The 20,152-nt window shown below is 36.0% G+C and overlaps 1 protein-coding gene across 1 annotated transcript in view; it reads left to right on the top strand.

Annotated features, from left to right (window-relative positions):
• The window catches only part of LOC149805813 (N-acetylneuraminate lyase-like), a 42,097-nt gene that overhangs the window by 9,515 nt on the left and 12,430 nt on the right, over positions 1–20,152 (top strand). Inside the window, exons 2-5 of the mRNA XM_089950527.1 lie at positions 2,142–2,203; positions 6,306–6,376; positions 15,424–15,511; positions 16,059–16,113. Coding sequence (XP_089806653.1) covers positions 2,142–2,203; positions 6,306–6,376; positions 15,424–15,511; positions 16,059–16,113 — 276 coding nt within the window. The remainder of the gene's footprint in view (positions 1–2,141; positions 2,204–6,305; positions 6,377–15,423; positions 15,512–16,058; positions 16,114–20,152) is intronic.

Consider the following 20,152-nt stretch of genomic DNA (forward strand, 5'->3'; position numbering starts at 1 on the left):
GTAGCACATCTCTCTTGAAGTTACTGTATCTGACGAAAAATGTATAGTTCAGACTTTTTCAGTCCTCCAGGTGTACTCTGATCCGTGTCACTCTAGGCCGTAGACAACTCGTGGGTTTGAGAAGATGCGATACATATTGTAAGATAGAAAAGGGTTCACTGCATTCTTTCATTGTTGGCCTGCTCCCATGATGGAATACATTGCTCTTCTCCCTTTTGTGTCCTATCCTCTTCATCTGACATCGTGCTCTCGTCGAAGTACTAGAGTTATTGAATCTGTTTCCTTCGTTATCACTTATCTCAGTATTGTACTGTTCTATATTTGGGGCCGTTGAAGATCACGATGTCGCTTCTAAGTGGGTTGATTGAAAGCAGATGAATCCATGAAGGTGGTCCAAATTGATGACACCTGATTATTCCGTTGGATTGTGTGTATCGGGTTACCTATAGGGGGTAGGAGATAGATTAGTGACATGCTTATTTCCCTGTGCAACTTGGAAGTGGTTGCTGAGTTGGTCTCACCCAGTGGTTCCCAAAGTGGCCAGTACCGTCCCCCAGACTTCAGGGGGCGGTACCGACTAACCAGGGGGCGGTGGGATTACAGAGGGAGGCGCTAATGTTGAGTAATGCTTTTTACGGGGTAAGGTATGGGGGCGGTGAGGATAACCAAGGGGGCGATGGTCCGAAAAAGTTTAGAAACCAATGGTTTAACCAGTTAACTTTGCTAGCTGATGCTGTCTGCAAGTCTTTAAAAGGAACCAGAGACTGAATGTGATACCTTTTGTATATAGCTTCCTCCGGAGGCTTTCATGCCATATGACATCAAAAGCTTTTTCGGCATCGAGGATTGTTAGGGAGAGCGTCTTGTTTGTATATCCTGCCTCGTTGGTTGCTTCAGATACCAGTAGATCTGCATTGTAAGGGGAGGTGTTTTTTTAATAATAAAAAAACCTTTGTAGTTTATTTTGGGTAGGGGTCAGCTTACTAAGTAGGGTTGAGTTAATGTTTACATTAGTTTACTAAAGACGGTTGTCGCTGTGCTGCCCCTATAGTTATTGGGTAAAGCATGGTCCTTCGCCTTTTTCGCACTGGTGTAATGATTCCTATTTTTAACACTTCTCGATGATGTTGTTCAGAAATTTGGTGAAGTATATAGCCATGGGCAGGCCACCATATAAGATGTTCAAAATCATGACAAGATGATCTGGAGCCTTATTATTCCACAACTTCTTGATGGCATGATCCATTTCTGATACTTTCAGTGTAGGGACGGGTTTAGAATGGGTATTACTCGCATTTTTAAGCAGATGATCGTTGTATAACATTTCATAATGCAATTCATCGTAGTTCTCTTTACTGTGTGGGGTTCCAAGGCGCTCAAAATGGCGTCTCCATCACTGTAATATTTCTTCTATTTATATGAATGTGTCATCCTCCATGCGGATGAGCTATGTCTGTACATAACGTTATTTACTCTGCTTATTGGCCAGAATTAAACATGATTGCATAAATAACTGGTCTTTACTCCGGAACTCCTGTCTTAGTTGTCGCTTAGTAATTAGAACAGCTGACATTATATGTCACATTATAGATATATTTTTCTATCCAAAAATAAGTAATAACTTGTATATACATTTTAAGTTTGTTTTAAAGTTAATGGTCATATATACATGACCCCGATATAATGACATACCTGCATCACGGTGTAACGAGGGACATACTGGGACATTTGCTTCGTGTACATGTGCTTATAAAAGTGCTACGTGATTTGGGCCAAGAACTAGGATTAGCTTGGTGACCGATAGTGACTGACTAGGCAAACCGACATTGGCAACGACGGTACATCTCTCTCTCTCTCTCTCTCTCATGTATTTTTGTTTCATTTTACGTGCAGCTTGTACAATGTTAACATCTTTACTTTTTATCTTTCTTCTTTTAGTACTTCGTGTTTACCTTTGCTTGGAAGAGTTTGTATTCTTATAATGTTCATTTCTTTATATTAGCAGAACTTCACCTTCAATCAGTACCTTACACACTGTATTATGCTGACGTGCCGTTAAATCCTAGAATATACTCTCTCTCTCTCTCTCTCTCTCTCTCTCTCTGATGGACATAATTTTATATGGATATTTTGTTTTTCAGATGGAAAAGGTGAAAATCACTGGACTAATTGCTGCCCCTTTTACACCATTCGACGACAAAGGGTATGCATCACATAACATCTAATCACTAAGAAAATTCTTTTCTTTTTGCAATTTGCTGTGTCTAGTCCTTTCAAGTTAGGTACTATACGTTTCACAAGGGCCGCATTTTGTGAAAAATCAGTCCTTTGATATCTTCCGCAAGGCTATGTGTTCGTTCATACTGAGAAGGTGTACCCTGCATCAGATTACTGTTTAAAGACTAAACTACTTTTGTACGAGTAGAATTATATATATATATATATATATATATATATATATATATATATATATATATATATATATATATATATATATATAACGAAATGTTATTTGGGTAATATTTGGGAGTTTCGGAATAATATTTGTGTACCAACTGACTCGTATCCTAACAGAGAAAATACGAAAACACAAAAATGCTAACTTTATAGCTACTGGCGTCACACATTTGCCCATTCATATGGGGGGATATGACAGCACTAAAATACAAAACAATATTCACTAGCGCAGTCAGACAAGAGCGTTTTTTTTTTCTTCGCAAAACTCTATATCATTTAGCCAAGCTGCTTACACTCGAGCGTGTGCAAGTGTAGCGAAAAGGTAAATGAGGCAAGATGAAATCAAAATAATAAATTTCAGTGTATTATGCATCGTAAATAATAGCGCGGAACTCAAATTTATTGAATTAAACAGTGTTCAAAGAGGTGATAAAAAATATTTCACTAGAACAAGATGACAACAATATCGGTATTTAAAGAAGATTTAAATTTGAACGTGATAAAAGTGTGGTAAATTTAGAATGCTTAAAATACAGTTCAATATAATAATGTGTTCATTGTTGATTTCAAGCGTCATAAACGATATATACGCAGTATCCATCAAATATTTAGACTTGCAACTTGAATTTAATAATGACAGTATTGAAATAATCAGCATATCGTAAAGACATTGCAGTGTAAAGAAGAATACAACAACAACAAAAATCGTCGGGCTAGTTCATTGAAAATTGTACATTGCTTAGTGTCACGTTTGCTCAACCCACGTTCGTAAGTCGTGTATAACCTAAGTTATTAGTACAAGATATGGTTGCTGTCTAAACATGCCGCAGGCTAGAGTTAACCTTTTACGCAAGGTTACCGTGATCAGAGAGAAGATCCGACATCTTGAATCGGCACAAGCGTTAAATAGCGCAACTTCCCACCTTGGTGTTACAGCTTTGTTCCAAGATCAGAGGAACCGCGAGGGACCGGGGCGTGTTCTAATCCGTCCTCACGTGGACAGACAGTGAGAAGGACATTGTCTGCTAAGTTTGATTGGATCGAATCAAAGAGACATCCAGTTGGAATTGAGACGGAGGGTGTGATAACAATTTCGATCCGAATTATAGCTTCTAACTAGCAAGCGTAAATTTAGTTCTCCTGGGAAGATTGCTGAGCAAATAGGTTTACTTCGAGAAAGCCACTCGTTATTTGGCGGGAAAACTTAGAAACAGATTTTAAGGAAAGACAAAGCTTCGTAAAGGAAGCTTTTTGGGGGACAGAACTTCCGGTTCAGTGAGTTCCGAGTCTTTAAGAGGGGAGACGGAAGTAAGACTAGCAGAGCAGCTTGAGTCGACAAGTATAGTCGGTATAGAATCGAGGAGGAGGAGGAAAAGCAGTTGAAGAGGAGAAAGTGGCAAAGGAGGAGAAGTATAGAGAAGTCGAGGAGGGGAAGGAATTTGGAGAAAGTCGGGAGGAAGAGGAGAAGGAATTGGAGGGATATGAGAGAAAATACACAGATGAGTAGAATACAAGGACAGGTGGAAAGCTATCTCACACTACAAATCAAATGATGCAATAGGCTATCACAGGGACGGGCGGAAGGAGAGTACTTGGGAAATATTAATCATTTGATTATTGATTTGTCATTAAATTAGTTGAATTTCACTTTTTTATATATTCATCATTTAACCGTCGACATTGCTGACTGGGGCTCGGAGCTTTACATCTATCTTTCACTAATTTAACTTCCAATCAAAATCGAGCCTGGGTGGGACTTCTATAATAATTTAAATAAATATTAGAAGCACCCCATCCCACACCTGTCACAGTGACGACATCACAAACCCGGACACGCCACATGAGTGTTGGTCAAGAAATCTCTTAATGCAGTGAGTGCCATCTCCTCCTACTATCAAACCACTTAATGGCAAAGGTTATACCATATCCATTACCACAGCACTTACGGTAAAAATTATTGCATATCTGTTACCACACACTTTCGGTAGTGCTAATGCCATCTCTACTACTACAGCACTTATGGTAAAGGTTATGACATTTGTGTTACCACACCACTTACGGTAAACGTTGTGTACCTGATTATAAAGCATGCACAACTAATGAAGCAACCGCTTGCAATAAAAGAAAAGAAATAGAATAATCATAAACTACTTGCACTAACGAAATAAGCTGGCTGAGCTATTAATACATATATACGTCTTGTCTCGCACGGTTATGCTAGATCAGGACACGACAGTGATAGGACATGCAATAGGCTTATGTACATGTACTTCCTTATGCCCGTATTTAAAGCTAGAAGCTATTTTTCTTCCCTTTTTACCTGCTGAAAGTGCCCTTTATTCTCAACATTTCTTTTACGAATACTTGCTACGAGTACCTTTTTCCCAACGTTTTTTTTACTCGCCTAATTTTGTTTTCTTTGGTTATATCTTGACAATAAATACATATATACATACATACATACATACATACATATTTATTTAAATTTTTTTGCTACAAAATGCCACTTTCTCTCCAAATGTGCTGAATCAAAATAGAATTTATACTTTTTTTAATAAACTTGATCCCAAACATTTCTCTCACGCCCTTATTTTCACAACCGGTTTAATTAACCCTTCAAACTTACAATTTGTGGAATATTCCCACTCACCATGCATATTACTGTCAGCTTTAAGGGAGGTGTTTAGTGTAAAAAAAGACCTCTGACCGTCTGCTCTTGTAAGACAGACTGTTTTGTGCGACTTTCTTTGTGGTTGACTGGCCAGTGTATGCTTGTGGCATTTGAAAATATACGAGTGAACGAATACTAGTGTAATATCAAACCAATCAAATATATACATAAAATAATAGCTATGAAGTGAAACAATTTTAATGGATTCGGGAGAAAAACCGTGTAACTATGTTTAACTGTATGCATACACAATGTGCTGGTGGATATACCATAAATAGTTCATTTGAATTTATAAATCTTTACAGTTTTCAAAGCGCCCTTAATTCAAACTAATTTTGTTTTATATCTGGAGTGCAGAGCGCAAAATGTCTGTGTGTAAAGAATACAATTCATATGACGAATAACAATCCTTTCAAGTGCAAACTATCTTCTAAGTAGCCCAAGCACTTTCAACTATTAGTTTAGTATATATATATATATATATATATATATATATATATATATATATATATATATATATATATATATATATATATATATATATATATAATACTATCATATAGGTTAAAGAATTTTGTATTCGTACTCTACGGAGATTCGAACCCAGGTCCGCGAGTAAACTGCACCGATCGCATTGCCTGCACACACGAGCCTATATTCCCTCACGACTAAACACACATCACTAAAAAATGATACTACTCAATCGGTGCTATATGCACTCGTGTGTAGCAGACACACTCGCATGACGATCTGGTAATTAATTCTCATCTATCTACACAGTCATTCCGGATTCCTATGAAAGAAATCAAGGTATATTGAATTAATTATAGAGAATTATAAATTTACACCAGACAGAACCTGTATGATAGTATTATTTGTACTCAAATATTCATTCTGCCTGCTAGTATCAAGCAATCTTCTATAGGAACGAAGGGATAGCACTTTCCGTTCTGTCTGATGTATTTTATAACTCTCTCTGTCTCTCTCTGTCTGTCTGTCTGTCTGTCTGTCTGTCTGTCTGTCTCTCTCTCTCTCTCTCTCTCTCTCTCTCTCTCTCTCTCTCTATATATATATATATATATATATATATATATATATATATATATATATATATATATATATATATATATATATATATATATATATATATATATATATTGTCATTTTGTCCAATCAGTGAAGTGGACCACAGTCTCTTCAAGAAATATGCGGACTTTCTGGCCGATACCCATTTCGAGTATGTATTTGGTAAGTAAACCACTTCTACTACCTGCGAAATAGTTTAGTGGCTGCATTTTGGCACGCCTGTGAATCCCTCGAAGACAGGATAAGTCAAAATGAAATGATAATACATTGTAAGTATTTGTGTGTTCCGGTTCATTGATATTGCATATTTGGTGCGTCTTATGAAACAGTCATAAACTCTGAAGAAACGGTATTAGCTGGCCTGAATTTATTTTTTCAGAGCTGATATCGCACGTGCTTCTTGAAGTAATGTACGAATAGACGGCCTTCTGCAACACTCCAAGATATGACGAAATGTGGAGGTCATAGTTCTAGGGTGTTAGGAATGTTACATGATCCACATACTTAGTATTTACAGCAAGTTTCTTGGAGGCACGGGTGTTTGAAAGGGTCTCTGTATTTATGAACCTTAATAAGTGATGGAACATGGAAGTTACACAAATTCATTCTTACTGACTCATGATTCTTACCATATCGATGAAAATCTATTTACATGGTTTGAATACGTGCCTTTAGGGTTCCTGGACCTGCTTTTAAGAGCCTATAACCTGAATAAAACACGTAAATGTCTCCACCAAGATTAGTCTTGAATATTCTCTTATTTCAAGTGGTGGTGTAAAGCTGATTCAAAATAATCTGATATTAGTAGGAAATTAAGTCAAAAAGTAAAATATCGTTGTGGCGTTTGGTAGGGTTGGGATGGGGTGCTCCCAATATATTGTTTAAATTACCACAGAAGTCCCACCCCGGGCTCGATTTCGAAGGGAGTGAAATTAGTGATAGAGAGAGGCAATGCTCTGAGCCCCCTATCAGCAATGCCGACAATTAAATTATTGAGAACAAAAAAAGTGAAATTCAAAAGAATAACAATTTTATACAATTCAATGTTCAAATATCCATATTAGCTAATGTTACACACTGCAGCCATTTTCCAAAGTTACAATTCAATTCAACATTTGCAAATCTAGAATATCACATGAATAAATGCACTAGTTTACTACGAAGTAACCAAATAGCGAATTACAATATTAATTCTAACCACGAGCTTGCAATCAACATAATTCTTTACATAATCATAGTTTATTTCTCAAATACGCATGTAAATTAAACAATACAAAGGTAATTCTACGTACTAACGATTCTAGTAATGAAGTATACATACTGCACATAATTACAATGCCGTAATATTCTGCTACAATCGAGCAAAAACTCACTGACCTTTACGAAGCTTTGTCTTTCCTTAGATTTTTTCTTAAGTTTTCTTCTTTGTATGGGGGGCGGGGGGACCAGACAGATGCCCCCCCCCCCCCTTGTCGGAAAAAATGAAAAGGTGTTTTATGTGTAAGCGTTTCCCCCAGGGTGTGTTTTCTGTTCATTTTTATAGAAGGATTTTGATCAAAAATTTATTTTAAGTAAAACTTTTGACGGGGTATTTGTTAATATCCCTAGTGTTATCTATAGGGTTGTTCATCCGAGCAGGTTTCGTTCACCTTACTCGAAAACCCTTCCCTTATTTTTTTGTGTGACCTTTGCCAGAGGTCTCCTAAGTCCCGTGTTTGCTATGTATTATATGCTACATTCTGTCTGAGATATATAGATTTTGTGTAGTGACAGCAAGACTTTGTCAAATATACCAGTTGTTTTAGTGTATTTTTATATATGGATATACACATCCATTTGATAATTTTGATATGAATTTTATATTTAAATTTGATTATATAATTGTGAATTTTGGTGAGTGAAGTTCCTAAGTTTTCCTCTTTTTTTGGAGGGGAACTCTCCGTTTGATCTTTCCAGACCATTTGGAAAACCCTTCTGCCCTAATATTATAAATTGTTTGTGTGTGCTATAGTTTTGAAAATAACTTTGTATTTTATTTGGAAAAATTTGAAAAAAAATGTTTTCCTTTTTTTGTAATTTTTATTATAAAATATTGTTTTTATTTTAAAATTCTGTTATAATTTTTTTTAATGTTTTTTGCTGTTGACTTTATTTTGTTGTTGATTTTTAAAAAAAATTTAAAAATCCGAATCAGTTTTCTCTCCTAGGCATTCGTCATCTTGCATAAAGAAGTATTCGTCTGCCATTCGGGATTCTTCTTCCTCTCTTAGCTTATTTTTTTTCCTTTCTTCTACTTCTATCTCTATCTTTATCTTTATCCGTCATTGGTGATTGTGCTTTTGTCGGGGTTTTCAATTTTATTAATGTTGCCTTCTCTTGTTTTTGCTTTTGCTTTTTTGTCCCTTGCTTCTCTTTTTCTTGCTGTTTGTGTACTCTTGATTGTGGTTTTGGGCATTGTTCTTCCTGTTCTTGCATTTCTTGCTTCTTTCCCTGTTGTTGTTGTTGGTGTCTCACATCTTTCTGTTGTGGATCAGCGTTTTGTTTTTCCGTCATAATTGATTGTACTGTTGTGGAACTTTTCGAATTTGTTAATTTTACTTCCTGCTCCTGCATTTCTTGGTGCTGTTGAGGTTAATTTGGTCTTGTTTGTTGTTGATGTTGTTGTTGATGTCTCACTTCTTTTGGTTGTTGGTTAGTGCGTTGATTAACTTCTGGTTGCTGGTGTTTCTGACTTTGTTGTTGTTGTTATTGTTGCTGCTGTTGCTGTTGTCGCTTCCTGATTTGGGGATCTCCAGTCTCTGCTTGTATTGCCTGATTTGTTGGACATTTGAAGGGTGTATGTCCTGTGTTTCCACACGTGTTATATTTTCTGTCGTAGATACACCCTCGGTACCATGATTTAGCTAATAATCAAATATAAAGAATGCTCTCTGTATGTCCTTCAATTTATTTTTCTCGATTTCTAGTATTTGTATTCCATTGTAAATTGTTGTTAAGGGGTTAGTTGCCAATCTGGATGAAATCACTTGGATGTTGAATTGTTTTCTTCAAATTGTGCTGCTACATCCTCCAGTGGAATTTCTAGTGGAATGTCTGACAGGTATAGTTCTCCAGTTTGTTTCTTTACTTTCCTTAATATGGGTGTTGTTGGTTTTTTACTATAACTTTCTCTTTCCCTATGCTCATCTCTCCATTCGGTAAAATTGGATGTTTCCCTCTGGGTCTGATTATATATCCTTTATATCCTTTGGGGTTAATTGGGTACAAGTTTTTGATGTAATCTGGGTTCTGTACTTTCATTGCAACCATCACTGCTGCTGTTCCCGGTATTCTGTCTCTTGGTATATAAGACATGTCTAGCTCTTGTGTTCCATCTTTGTAAGCGCATTCAATAAAACTTCCCTCACTAGTTTCAATTCTCTTGATTTGGAAAATTTTCCTAAGTTCTTCAGTTCTCTCCTAGCTGCCGCCATTTTAGCTCCTGCTGAGTTAACCATGTAAGATTTCTTTGTAGTTTTATATTTTCAGTGTTTTGTTTTAAAGTATTGTTTACCGTTTTACATACTCCAATGTTGAGTTGTTAGTCTTTTCCCTGGCTACATAAGTGCTATGACAACACTGTTCGATCTATCTTCTCTCAGTTTCGACTGTTTGGTTGGTTGAGTCATTTTTTTGTATTTAGCGCCTTGGACAAAGACTGGAAAGTTTTCCCGCCAATTTACGAGTCGCTTTCCCGGAGTTATTGCTTTAACTTTCTAGCACGATGTTTCACAATTACTGAAGTTTCTAGTCTAAATTACTCAATTAAAGTCGGATTGAAATGGTGACCACCCCCTCTCTCAGTTCTGATTGTTTTCGATTCTACCCTGTTCTATTCGACTTAGCAGACAATGATCCGTCCGTTTGTAAACGTGGTGAGATCTACGACGCCAATAAGGGTCCTTTTTTCTTGAACAAAGCTTTCAACGTCCACATGTGATTTTTGACTCCCAACAAAGCTAGCTCTCGTAACAATTACGAACAGGACCACTACAGCCGCAGGGTCTAACATACATACATGGCTTCTAACCAATTCCTTTGTTCTTGACTTACGTAATCGCGGGCGGGCAACATGACAACAATAGCAAACTTTTAAAAATTTAATAGCAACATTTTCATTTTTACAAAAACAAGAAATGTTAACACGTCAGAGCTAATAACTACAACAAAACAATGTTAAAATTAAATGATACATCGTCCGGGTAGTCATTAATAATTATAATAAATTCCTCAGTTGAAAATGTAAGGTTGGAGAGAGAGAGTGAGAGAGGGAGAGAATGCTTTATGTTCGGCAATTTATACGACTATGATTACTTTTATTTAGTATATGTACCACTTGTTTGTATCTCATAATGCCTGCGAATTCTTTAATTTATCGATCCTTTTTATGACGATACGCACTTAAAGTTTGTCACTCGCACGTTATTGTTCAGGTCAAGGTCAGTCTCATATTTTCCCGGCACAGAAAGGATAATGTTTGACATTTTAAGCACGTTTTGATAAAGAGTGAACCAATATTTCAAGTTTAATCTGGTATCGGTTACATTTGAATAGTAATATCTGCAAGTATGTTGGAATTCCGCCACCATTTCGTCCTAACTTAGACACGGGCAGTGTGCGCTCCTCCAAAATTATTTTTTACCTTCAGTGCAAATTGAATGTGCTGAACTGGCCGACTCTCAAAAGTGGGATTGTCAAAGACTGCTTTGAGGCATGTCGTCAATCTCACGGTGACTAGGCGATACTTTCTAACTACATAACTCAAGAGATTTAATTGACAGGTTTGTTTGGTAAATAATATACCCATCTCTAATAATTAGCTATTTGGGTTTCTCTACAAGCGCGATCGATGCACCGAAAAATCTTTCAACCGGAAGCGGTGTTTATCAGCCATTATTCACGTAGTAATTAAGGAGTTAAATGCACAGTGTGACAAATGATAACATGGACGAAAATATGTGTTCTCAAATCATTCAAGTATTTAAATAAATGAATAACTGCAACCAACTCTCATTTGGAATATCAGTAACAAAGCAAAATGGAAATTTGACATGGTTTCCACAAAGAAATATAGTGAATGTTTTGCAAGTAAAAAAAAAAAAGCTACGACTACTCTACGAAACTTGCAAGAAAGTTCCAGTAGCATTAATTGTGTATCCGTGGCTAGAGTACGACTCAAGAAAGTTCCAGTAGCATTAATTGGGTATCCGTGGCTAGAGTACGACTCAAGAAAGTGCCAGTAATCGTGGATTAATTGGGTATCCGTGGCTAGAGTACGACTCAAGAAAGTGCCAGTAGTCGTGGATTAATTGGGTATCCGTGGCTAGAGTATGGCACAAGAAAGTTCCAGTAGTCGTGGATTAATTGGGTATCCGTGGCTAGAGTATGGCACAAGAAAGTTCCAGTCGTCGTGATCAATGAGCATCAGCGGCTAGTGTATAATTCAGAAATATGATCTAATGATCTGCTGACACTGGAGAAAATATCTGTATAAATTTGTGTTTATCTGTCTGTCTTGCGTCATCTTTGTTTGCATTATATTCTCCAGCTGTACGATTAAACCCCACATATCTGCCTGTATGTAGCATTAAATATATCATTCTCTGAATAACGTTAAGGTATATCATCTCATGCGCAGAAGATAAAAGGTAAACAAAATAAGCCGTTTAATTGTAAAATTAAAATAACACAATTTCAGGAAAGAAAAAAAAATCCATACTTTAAAACCATATTTTTAAAAAGATTCATTTTGTCATAACATTTGACAAGCTTCAAATATGCAAAGGCACGTTCAGTTTTCTATTCAGCTGTCGGCAGCGTGACGATTCGATACGCCTGGAAACAATGTATTTTAGTGGCGCCTTGTAAGGGGCAATGGTCTTTAGCGGCTCCCCTACTTTGCCACAAAGGTTTTAAGTCAGTTGCCAACCTCCATCCCCTTCTCCAAATCTAAATATACGTTTTGCGAAGACTTGTCCCCGCGTGTGTGTGATTTAGATTTGTTGTTGTTGTTGTTGTTGTGGGGTTTAACGCCATTTTTCAGCACACGATAGGCTATGCATGGCGGCCAGTATTAATGGTGGATTTAGATTTGTAACGTAGCATTAAGAAATTTTCAGTCATATCACTACGATGTTTGCAGTGCGGCAGTTTATAGTGATATCTAGTACTGGGGCATCATGCCGCAGACACGTAGCATGATGTCCCACCCATATACATTATCCAGGCAACAGGCCGACCAGTCCTAACACTAACCTCTTAATGCTGAGTACCTAGTGAGGCAGCTATTAGTGACATTTTTTTAAAGCATTTGATATGCCGGGGTTCGAATACGCGACCTCCCGCATTCGAGGCGGACGCTCTAACCACTAGGCCACCGGAGCGGTGAAATATACTTTGAAAATTTTAGCTGCAAGAAAAATGCTCCTGTCGGTATTCCCGCCCCACCCCACCCCACCCCACCCCTTTCGCCTGGCGCCCGGAGGTATTTGCCGCCACTGCAGTCAGTAAGTTTGGGGAAAACTCACTTTTCACTTTGATAAAAAATGTACCCAGCATGGAGGTTAAATTTAAAGAATATAATTTCTAACCTAAAAATACATGCCGAGGAAGTTATTGTACAGGGAGCAGTTTCCAATCTAAAACTACACGTAGAAAATAAGATGTACAATGGGTAAGAGCTAGTAAATGCATTGCATAAAGAGAATAGACATAAAGACAAGAATGTACATTCCACATAACTGACAAAATTTAAGGACAGGTGCAAGTACATAAGAGCATCAAACAAATAAATTCTTTGAATTCTTGTGACGAATACTTTCATGAAATGTACAATAAACGAAAAACAGCCTCCAGTGTTTTGTTCTTTGTTTAGTACAACATACTTGATAACAAAATGGCAGATGACATATTTATCGTATGACATCGGTATTGTCGTATGAATTTCCCGTGTTCAGGCCGTGCGAGATTGATAACGACGTCAGACACTCTCTCCATCCTCCAATAATTGTGTGTGTGTGTGTGTGTGTGTGTGTGTGTGAGAGAGAGAGAGAGAGAGAGAGAGAGAGAGAGAGAGAGAGAGATTCTAAACTGGTTAATATAGCACACAAGTTAGAGGGTAGACACTGACAATTGCTTGTATTGCCATAACATATAAAAACAAGGAAAGAAAACATGAAATCGTTGTTGTTGTGGGGTTTAACGCCATTTTTCAGCACAAGATAGGCTATACATGGCGGCCAGTATTAATGGTGGAGGAAGAACCCGGGAAAACCCCGGAAAGAACCACCGACCCTCGAGAAGCTACTGGCAAGCTTTCTCACATACCCACATTGGCTGAATCTTAGACTCCAACCGCCGCAGACAGAGGTGAGATGGCAGTGATCCGTAACGAAGAGCGCTTTAGACCACTCGGCCACTCGGGGCCCCCATGAAATCGTTAAAAGACGAAAATTAATAAATAAGAGCTAAAAATCGAGTATAGATCAGTTCAGCAAATAAAATTAAAAGGAAGACATCGAAATTTATTTGTGCCGTCCGGTATGTGAAGAATGAAACAAGTCATCATTAAATTGCAAAAGAAGAAGATAAATTAACGCATGGAAACATAAATCTTGTAACCATTGCTCAAAGGATTAAATCCTGCAATGAATAGCATTCGGTTTGACAATTGTTCTCTATATTCTGCAAGAAAAACTAACTCTTTCTAATACAATAAGAATATTTCTTAGAAAATAAAGGAATATAATATTTCCCAGTAAATAAAAAACGTGTTGCATTTTTAAGGACAATTTTCCTTCGTGAGATGATACACAGATTTTCCTCAGCAGCTGAAACTTATCAAGAAGCAGTCAGATTTACATGCCAAACTCTAAAAATCTTCCATGGATACCGTGTACATTTCCATTATATCCCAAAGGATTTTCTTGACCATGATCCGTAAATGTAGATGTCCGCCTTCGGAATGGTCACCAAAAAAAAAAAGGGTGACAAATGATGCAGACTATTAAAAAAACGCGTCACATCGTACATATTCAAATCGTACATATACAAATGACGATGTTGAGGAGTTCGGAAGCTACACGAGTGCGATCACGTGAGCAAACATAAATGATGGACTGTTATCTTGATAGCTTACACAACATTAAAGAAAAAGAAAAGGAACAAAAATATGGGAAAGAGGCACAAAAAGGAAACCACAGTGACTCGGGGGAAACAAAGAGAACTGATGGTATAAAAATCGGAAAGAAAACCAGCATCATAATAAATTAGTCTGACAGTATTCTCTTGTATAATACCAAGGATATCGTAGGGTGGAAACTCGAAAGGGATTGATAAAGAAAACTCGGAAGCTTTATTATCCTTGATTTTTCTATCAATACCCTTTTTGTCGCCCCACTCTCCAATGCATATTGCATCCCACTTCAGCATATCGTTGAACTAATACGTCTCGATAAACCGTTCAAAGCTGAGGAATAATATCAATTTATCCTTTGCTAAGTTGGCAACTGTTCATACAAAAGATATACAGTATCTAGATCCGATTAAAATTGATAGCTGATTGTTTGTGATCATCAATCTCTACATTTCAGCTGATTCCCAACACTAATTTCAATGCAGTAATTTAAACTTTGCTTACGCTATAGTGATAAATCTTTTTTCACCATGGTAATGCGAACTAGTACCTATTCACTACTGCAAAAGAGCGGTCTAAAATAGCTGAATATTAATTATTCTAGAGCAGTTCTTTTTATATTATTAGTACGATTAACCGATTTGACAATTTATAAATCTTTAGAAGTTTGGGTGGCATAACAAGACCATGCTTTAAATGCCCAAATTTGACTTGTAATAAATGGTGTAATGACTTGCTATTTTTTATAGTAATATTTGCTCCCACCGCAACTGAGATAAGTTAATTTTTGTATTTAAAAAATGAGAATGGCAAGCAAGATCGAAGAAAGAATATTAAAAAAGTAACAGAGCAGCGAAGTTGTGTTACAGTGACCTGCTTTTGATGCACCTTTAAATGGTATTATTCATCCTGACAACCATTTTAAATGGTCGCATTTGGAAAACATTTGTCTTGAACACAGTTAAATTAATTATGTAATTCTAAGAATTCAATTGATAAACGATATTTTGACATTGTTCTTGTATCATTTCTGCAGTCAATGGTACCCTGGCGGAGGGCATGTCAATGACAGTAGCTGAGAGAAAAGCTACGGCCAAGGCCTGGGTAAATTCTGGCAAGGGGAGGTAAGTTTCTGTCAATTTTTTTGTAGAAAACATGCAAGTGTTATCAGAAATGCTTATGTAGTATACATAACATAAAAACTTACTTCTTTAAAAGGATTTTAACTTTATTTTCTGTTTTATTTTTTTAAGTTAAGCAAGCGAGGATTCACGTAAAATACTGTAACAAGGGAATATTTAAAAGTTTGAAAGCTGAAACGAGATTACCAAAGTTATGGTTCCTTTTCAACTTTTTATACGCGTGAAAAGTCGTGAAGCAGAAGACGGTAACCTCTGAAGAATACATGTAGTAAAGCCACTGACGCAACATAATTCGACGAATTTTTTTTTATCGGATGAGCAAAAGTAACCAATAACAATTTAACATTAAAACGTAATTTTTGTTAACAACATTGAATTGTGCATTTCAAACATTGTTACTAACAGTTTATTTCCACATTTAGATGAATCACTTTATATTTAAATAGTCTATTTTGCACCCCACCCCCACTCACGTAATTTTGCAACAATTTTGAGCTGCCAATACATTTCATTGTTGAACATTTTTCAGGTTGAAAGTTATTGTTCATGTCGGGACTAACTGTTTAAAAGACAGCCAGGAGCTCGTAAGTAATTTTTCATTTGATATGCTAATTTATTGAATGATGTTAAATAATGACAAGTCTTTGACAGATTAGATTCTGCTGTTTATATCAATGGTTTGCTTAGTCATATTTCTTACGTTTGTGTATATATATATATATATATATATATATATATATATATATATATATATATATATACACACACACACACAAAATTAGAAACCGATGTGGCTCAGTGGTTAGCTTGCCGGACTTGCTGTCAGAAGGATGCGGGTTCGAATTCTGCCCAAACCAGGTTGGGTCATCCACTGTTGTATGTCTGTGGTCAAAAATCGTGTTTTGTGGTCTAATTACATCAGCACGACATAATTTTTTAAGTTGTTGATATGCCGTTAAATAATAAATCAATAATTTTACAATTATCATTACATAAGAGCAATCATTTGACTTTTTCCCCTGTCGATAATGAATTACAATATGATGTCTAGGACCAGGTTGATAAATAATGTTGTTTAATGCAATTTCTGAATCTATGATATAAAGTAAAATTGATGATATAATTGACATTACGAAGAAAATGTAATAGTTTTAAATGAGAATTAAAAATGCATATGTATTGGAGGGGGGGGGACTGGATCCAAAGAAGTTGATGATCTCAGATGGGCAACAAGCCATCTGTAGTGATTAATCCTCAATCATCTATTATCAATCACTACAAACTGCTATCAAATCACCGTTTCTAGTAACCAGTACACCACATTTACACTCCAACATACCGTGTTTAGTGACCAATGCCTGGTCAGATACTATCCAATACCCAATATATACTCTCCAGCACGCCGTGTGCAGTAGAGACTAAAGTAATACTAAAATCTATAGGCTACCACGCACGGAATATAACAGAGATTAAAATCGGTTAAAAATAAATCTCCACCCATATATAAAAATGTTACACATTTTGTTTTACCAATTGAAGAAGAAAAAAATGAAGATTTAAAAATCTATTTCTTTTGCTAATAAAATCATATACAAATTATACCGAACTTAGTGAGACAAAATATATATATATATATATATATATATATATATATATATATATATATATATATATATATATATATATACATACATATATATATATATATATATATATATATATATATATATATATATATATATATATATATATATATATATATATATATATATAGATAGATAGATAGATAGATAGATAGATAATTGTACGCCGTTTTGAGTGACCAACATCCATAACCAACGAAAACTCGACGATAACTACGTTTCTGTGCTAAAGAAATTAGATAGCCATAATGCTCACAAAACTCTTTTATTTTTTCGTCGTTTCTAGTGAGCTCATTTTCAAAACAAGTCGGTACATGTTCTAAGAGAAATCCAAGACTGCGTTGATGAAGAAAATGCGCACGATAGTGTCCACATACAATGTAATCTGATCATCAGATTACTGAATTGAGTAGTATAGCATTTTTTCATAGAGTCAGTGATGTGGTCTATTAGAGGAGACAATCAATGAGAATCAAATATTACACGCTGTGGTAATTCGGTATGTAGATGGCTATCTAATGGGTTCCTACTCGATCACTTCGATTGTTTTGATGACTTAGGCTATAACGTTTCAATGATTTTGATGAGGAAGTTCATGTTTAGAACAGACAACAGGATTTCAAGAAGCAGTGTATGAACTGTGAGTCAGAAGGTAACGAAGTTCCCAAGTATTTTTTCCTCGTCTTCTTCACAAGAAATAAGAAGCACAAGTTCACACGGAGCATTTTCATTGAAAATACCTGTCAAGTAAGTCATTGAACTGGTATTCTCCATACAATGTGGCAAAGAACTTCAATTCGTTTCATTTTCAAAGAAACCAGTGAAGGTAAGGATTGGTTACTCAAGTCTTTATAATACCCTTTCAAAATCTTCTCTTCTGAGACGAGGACCCATGCATTTTATAGATATTCTTCCAGCTTGACTTCTGGACTCATTATGAAACATTTGTGTTGTTTTTGACTAGGATCATGATCGATTTGACAGCCATGCCCATGTTTTCTGGTAAGTTGTGTATTCTTTCAGCTAAGTGATAAGCAAATCAGCAGAAGTGTTCTTCTTGTTATAGCTATTTTGACGGTCTGTGACTGCTGCTGTTGTTCTTGGTAGAAAACATCCTCTCCGCTTATCTCCATAGGTTCGTGTTTCATTTTTATTTTTAACAGTCTAGAATCACTTCTCTCTAACAGTTGATTTCCAGAGTAGTGTCGAGTTCTGCATACAAGATAGTTTTCAGTGTTCTTACGAACTAGCGCAAACTGAAGTTTGGATCTTTCGTACGAAGTAGGCTCGATTCTATAATGTAAAAGTGTAATCTCTATCTTGGTCTGAGGTGAAATCAAAGCTTCATAAAGCATATCGTTCTGCATAATCCTTGCACGAAATACGGTGTTTACTGTTGGTTCCTGATTGTCATGTGGCCTCAGAGTCACGTAATATTTCCAGTAATATTTCTGGGGGAAGTTAGATTCAAAGGTTCTGGTACTCAGCGTCTGGCCATTTTGGGTGACTTCTATCTTTGACACGCTGTCGTGTTGGAATTTCAAATGATTTTGATTGATACCTCCGTTGCGGGCTGCATTGCTGACGACGGCACGATTTACCCAAATACTGCCCAAATATACCAAAATACCGTCCAGAAACAAGCACGTGATGCATTTACAACTAAAGAGATTTTTAAATTCATTGCAAAGTTAAATTCTGGGTTAAAAACGAAATACGTTAAGTTACTAAGCAATTAAAAGTTCTTTGTACGAAGCGTAAGGAACATCTCCAATTATCATTTCCTCTGAAATTATCGACAGAGTCCGGGATGACTGTCCCTAAATTGCATACTTAAATACAGATATTCTAGAATGATTTTAATTTTTATTTGTGTGTACACCATCGAAATTTAGATATAATTAGCTATTTGCCTCGAGTGTGTCTTCCCCCCATGGTTCTTTGTTCGAAACATTCAAAGGCTTTTATGTGTTCGTGTTCCCACCCTCCGATATTTATGTGTTGTTTTTTCTTCGTAAAAATTCAAAAGGAAGTTTGAAAAGGAAATGTATTTATTTGATCGTTTTCGTTGCGATGGTTTCTCTTAATTTAATACTTTCGTGGATGAGTCGTTCTCTGAGGTTCCTGTAGATACAGGCTCCTTGTTTCCTCCTCTCCCAATGCTTGATAGCTCTATTCTGTAAAATTAATGACTTGTTATATGTTTTGTACTATCACCCATTGACATATATGTATGTGGATAAGTACATAAGATGATCCCTAGTTCCAGTGATCGTGGCCAACGATCTTCCATGTTTGCTATGTATATGCTATGTTTTGTCTGCTGTATCAATTCTGTGTCTGGACTGGCCTCTGTGTGGTAAAAAAAATTTCTTTTGGTAATTTGGTTTTTTTTTCTCCTAGAAAAGATATCGACTCTGATGATGATGATGATGATGATGATGATGATGATATATATATATATATATATATATATATATATATATCGTTACCTTTGGCTTTAATCCTTGGATGCATGCATATGTATATAAAAAGTACTGCCAAATATACCCGAATACTTCCGGAATTAATGCAGATTTTGAGTTTGTTGAGGTACTGGTAATATACAAATTAGGTCAAGAATAACGCGCATAGACAGGTAAAGCCGGCACAGACAATTTAAAATGACAACAGCGTCTTCGTTGTTTTCTTTAAATACCTATTTGTACCAAACATTGTAATGAATTATGTTAAATATTCAATAAAGCAGTTTGTCAAAACAATGGAATATCATCATTATTTGTAAAATTTTTATGTCATTTAAAACATCTGCAGAAAGTTCCTTCTGAGTATATATTTTATATGTATATGGTAAGTACTAGAAAAACTAATTACTCAAAGGCGGCGCAGAGATTTTATATATTTACAATACTGGAAAATACTTACAGTTGGTACAAAATTAAGACTTAGAAATATTTGATTTGTATAAATGTTGATCGTT

The sequence above is a fragment of the Sinohyriopsis cumingii genome, chromosome 2 (assembly GCF_028554795.1).
Source record: "Sinohyriopsis cumingii isolate HCF-2022 chromosome 2, ASM2855479v2, whole genome shotgun sequence".
Lineage (NCBI taxonomy): Eukaryota > Metazoa > Mollusca > Bivalvia > Unionida > Unionidae > Sinohyriopsis > Sinohyriopsis cumingii.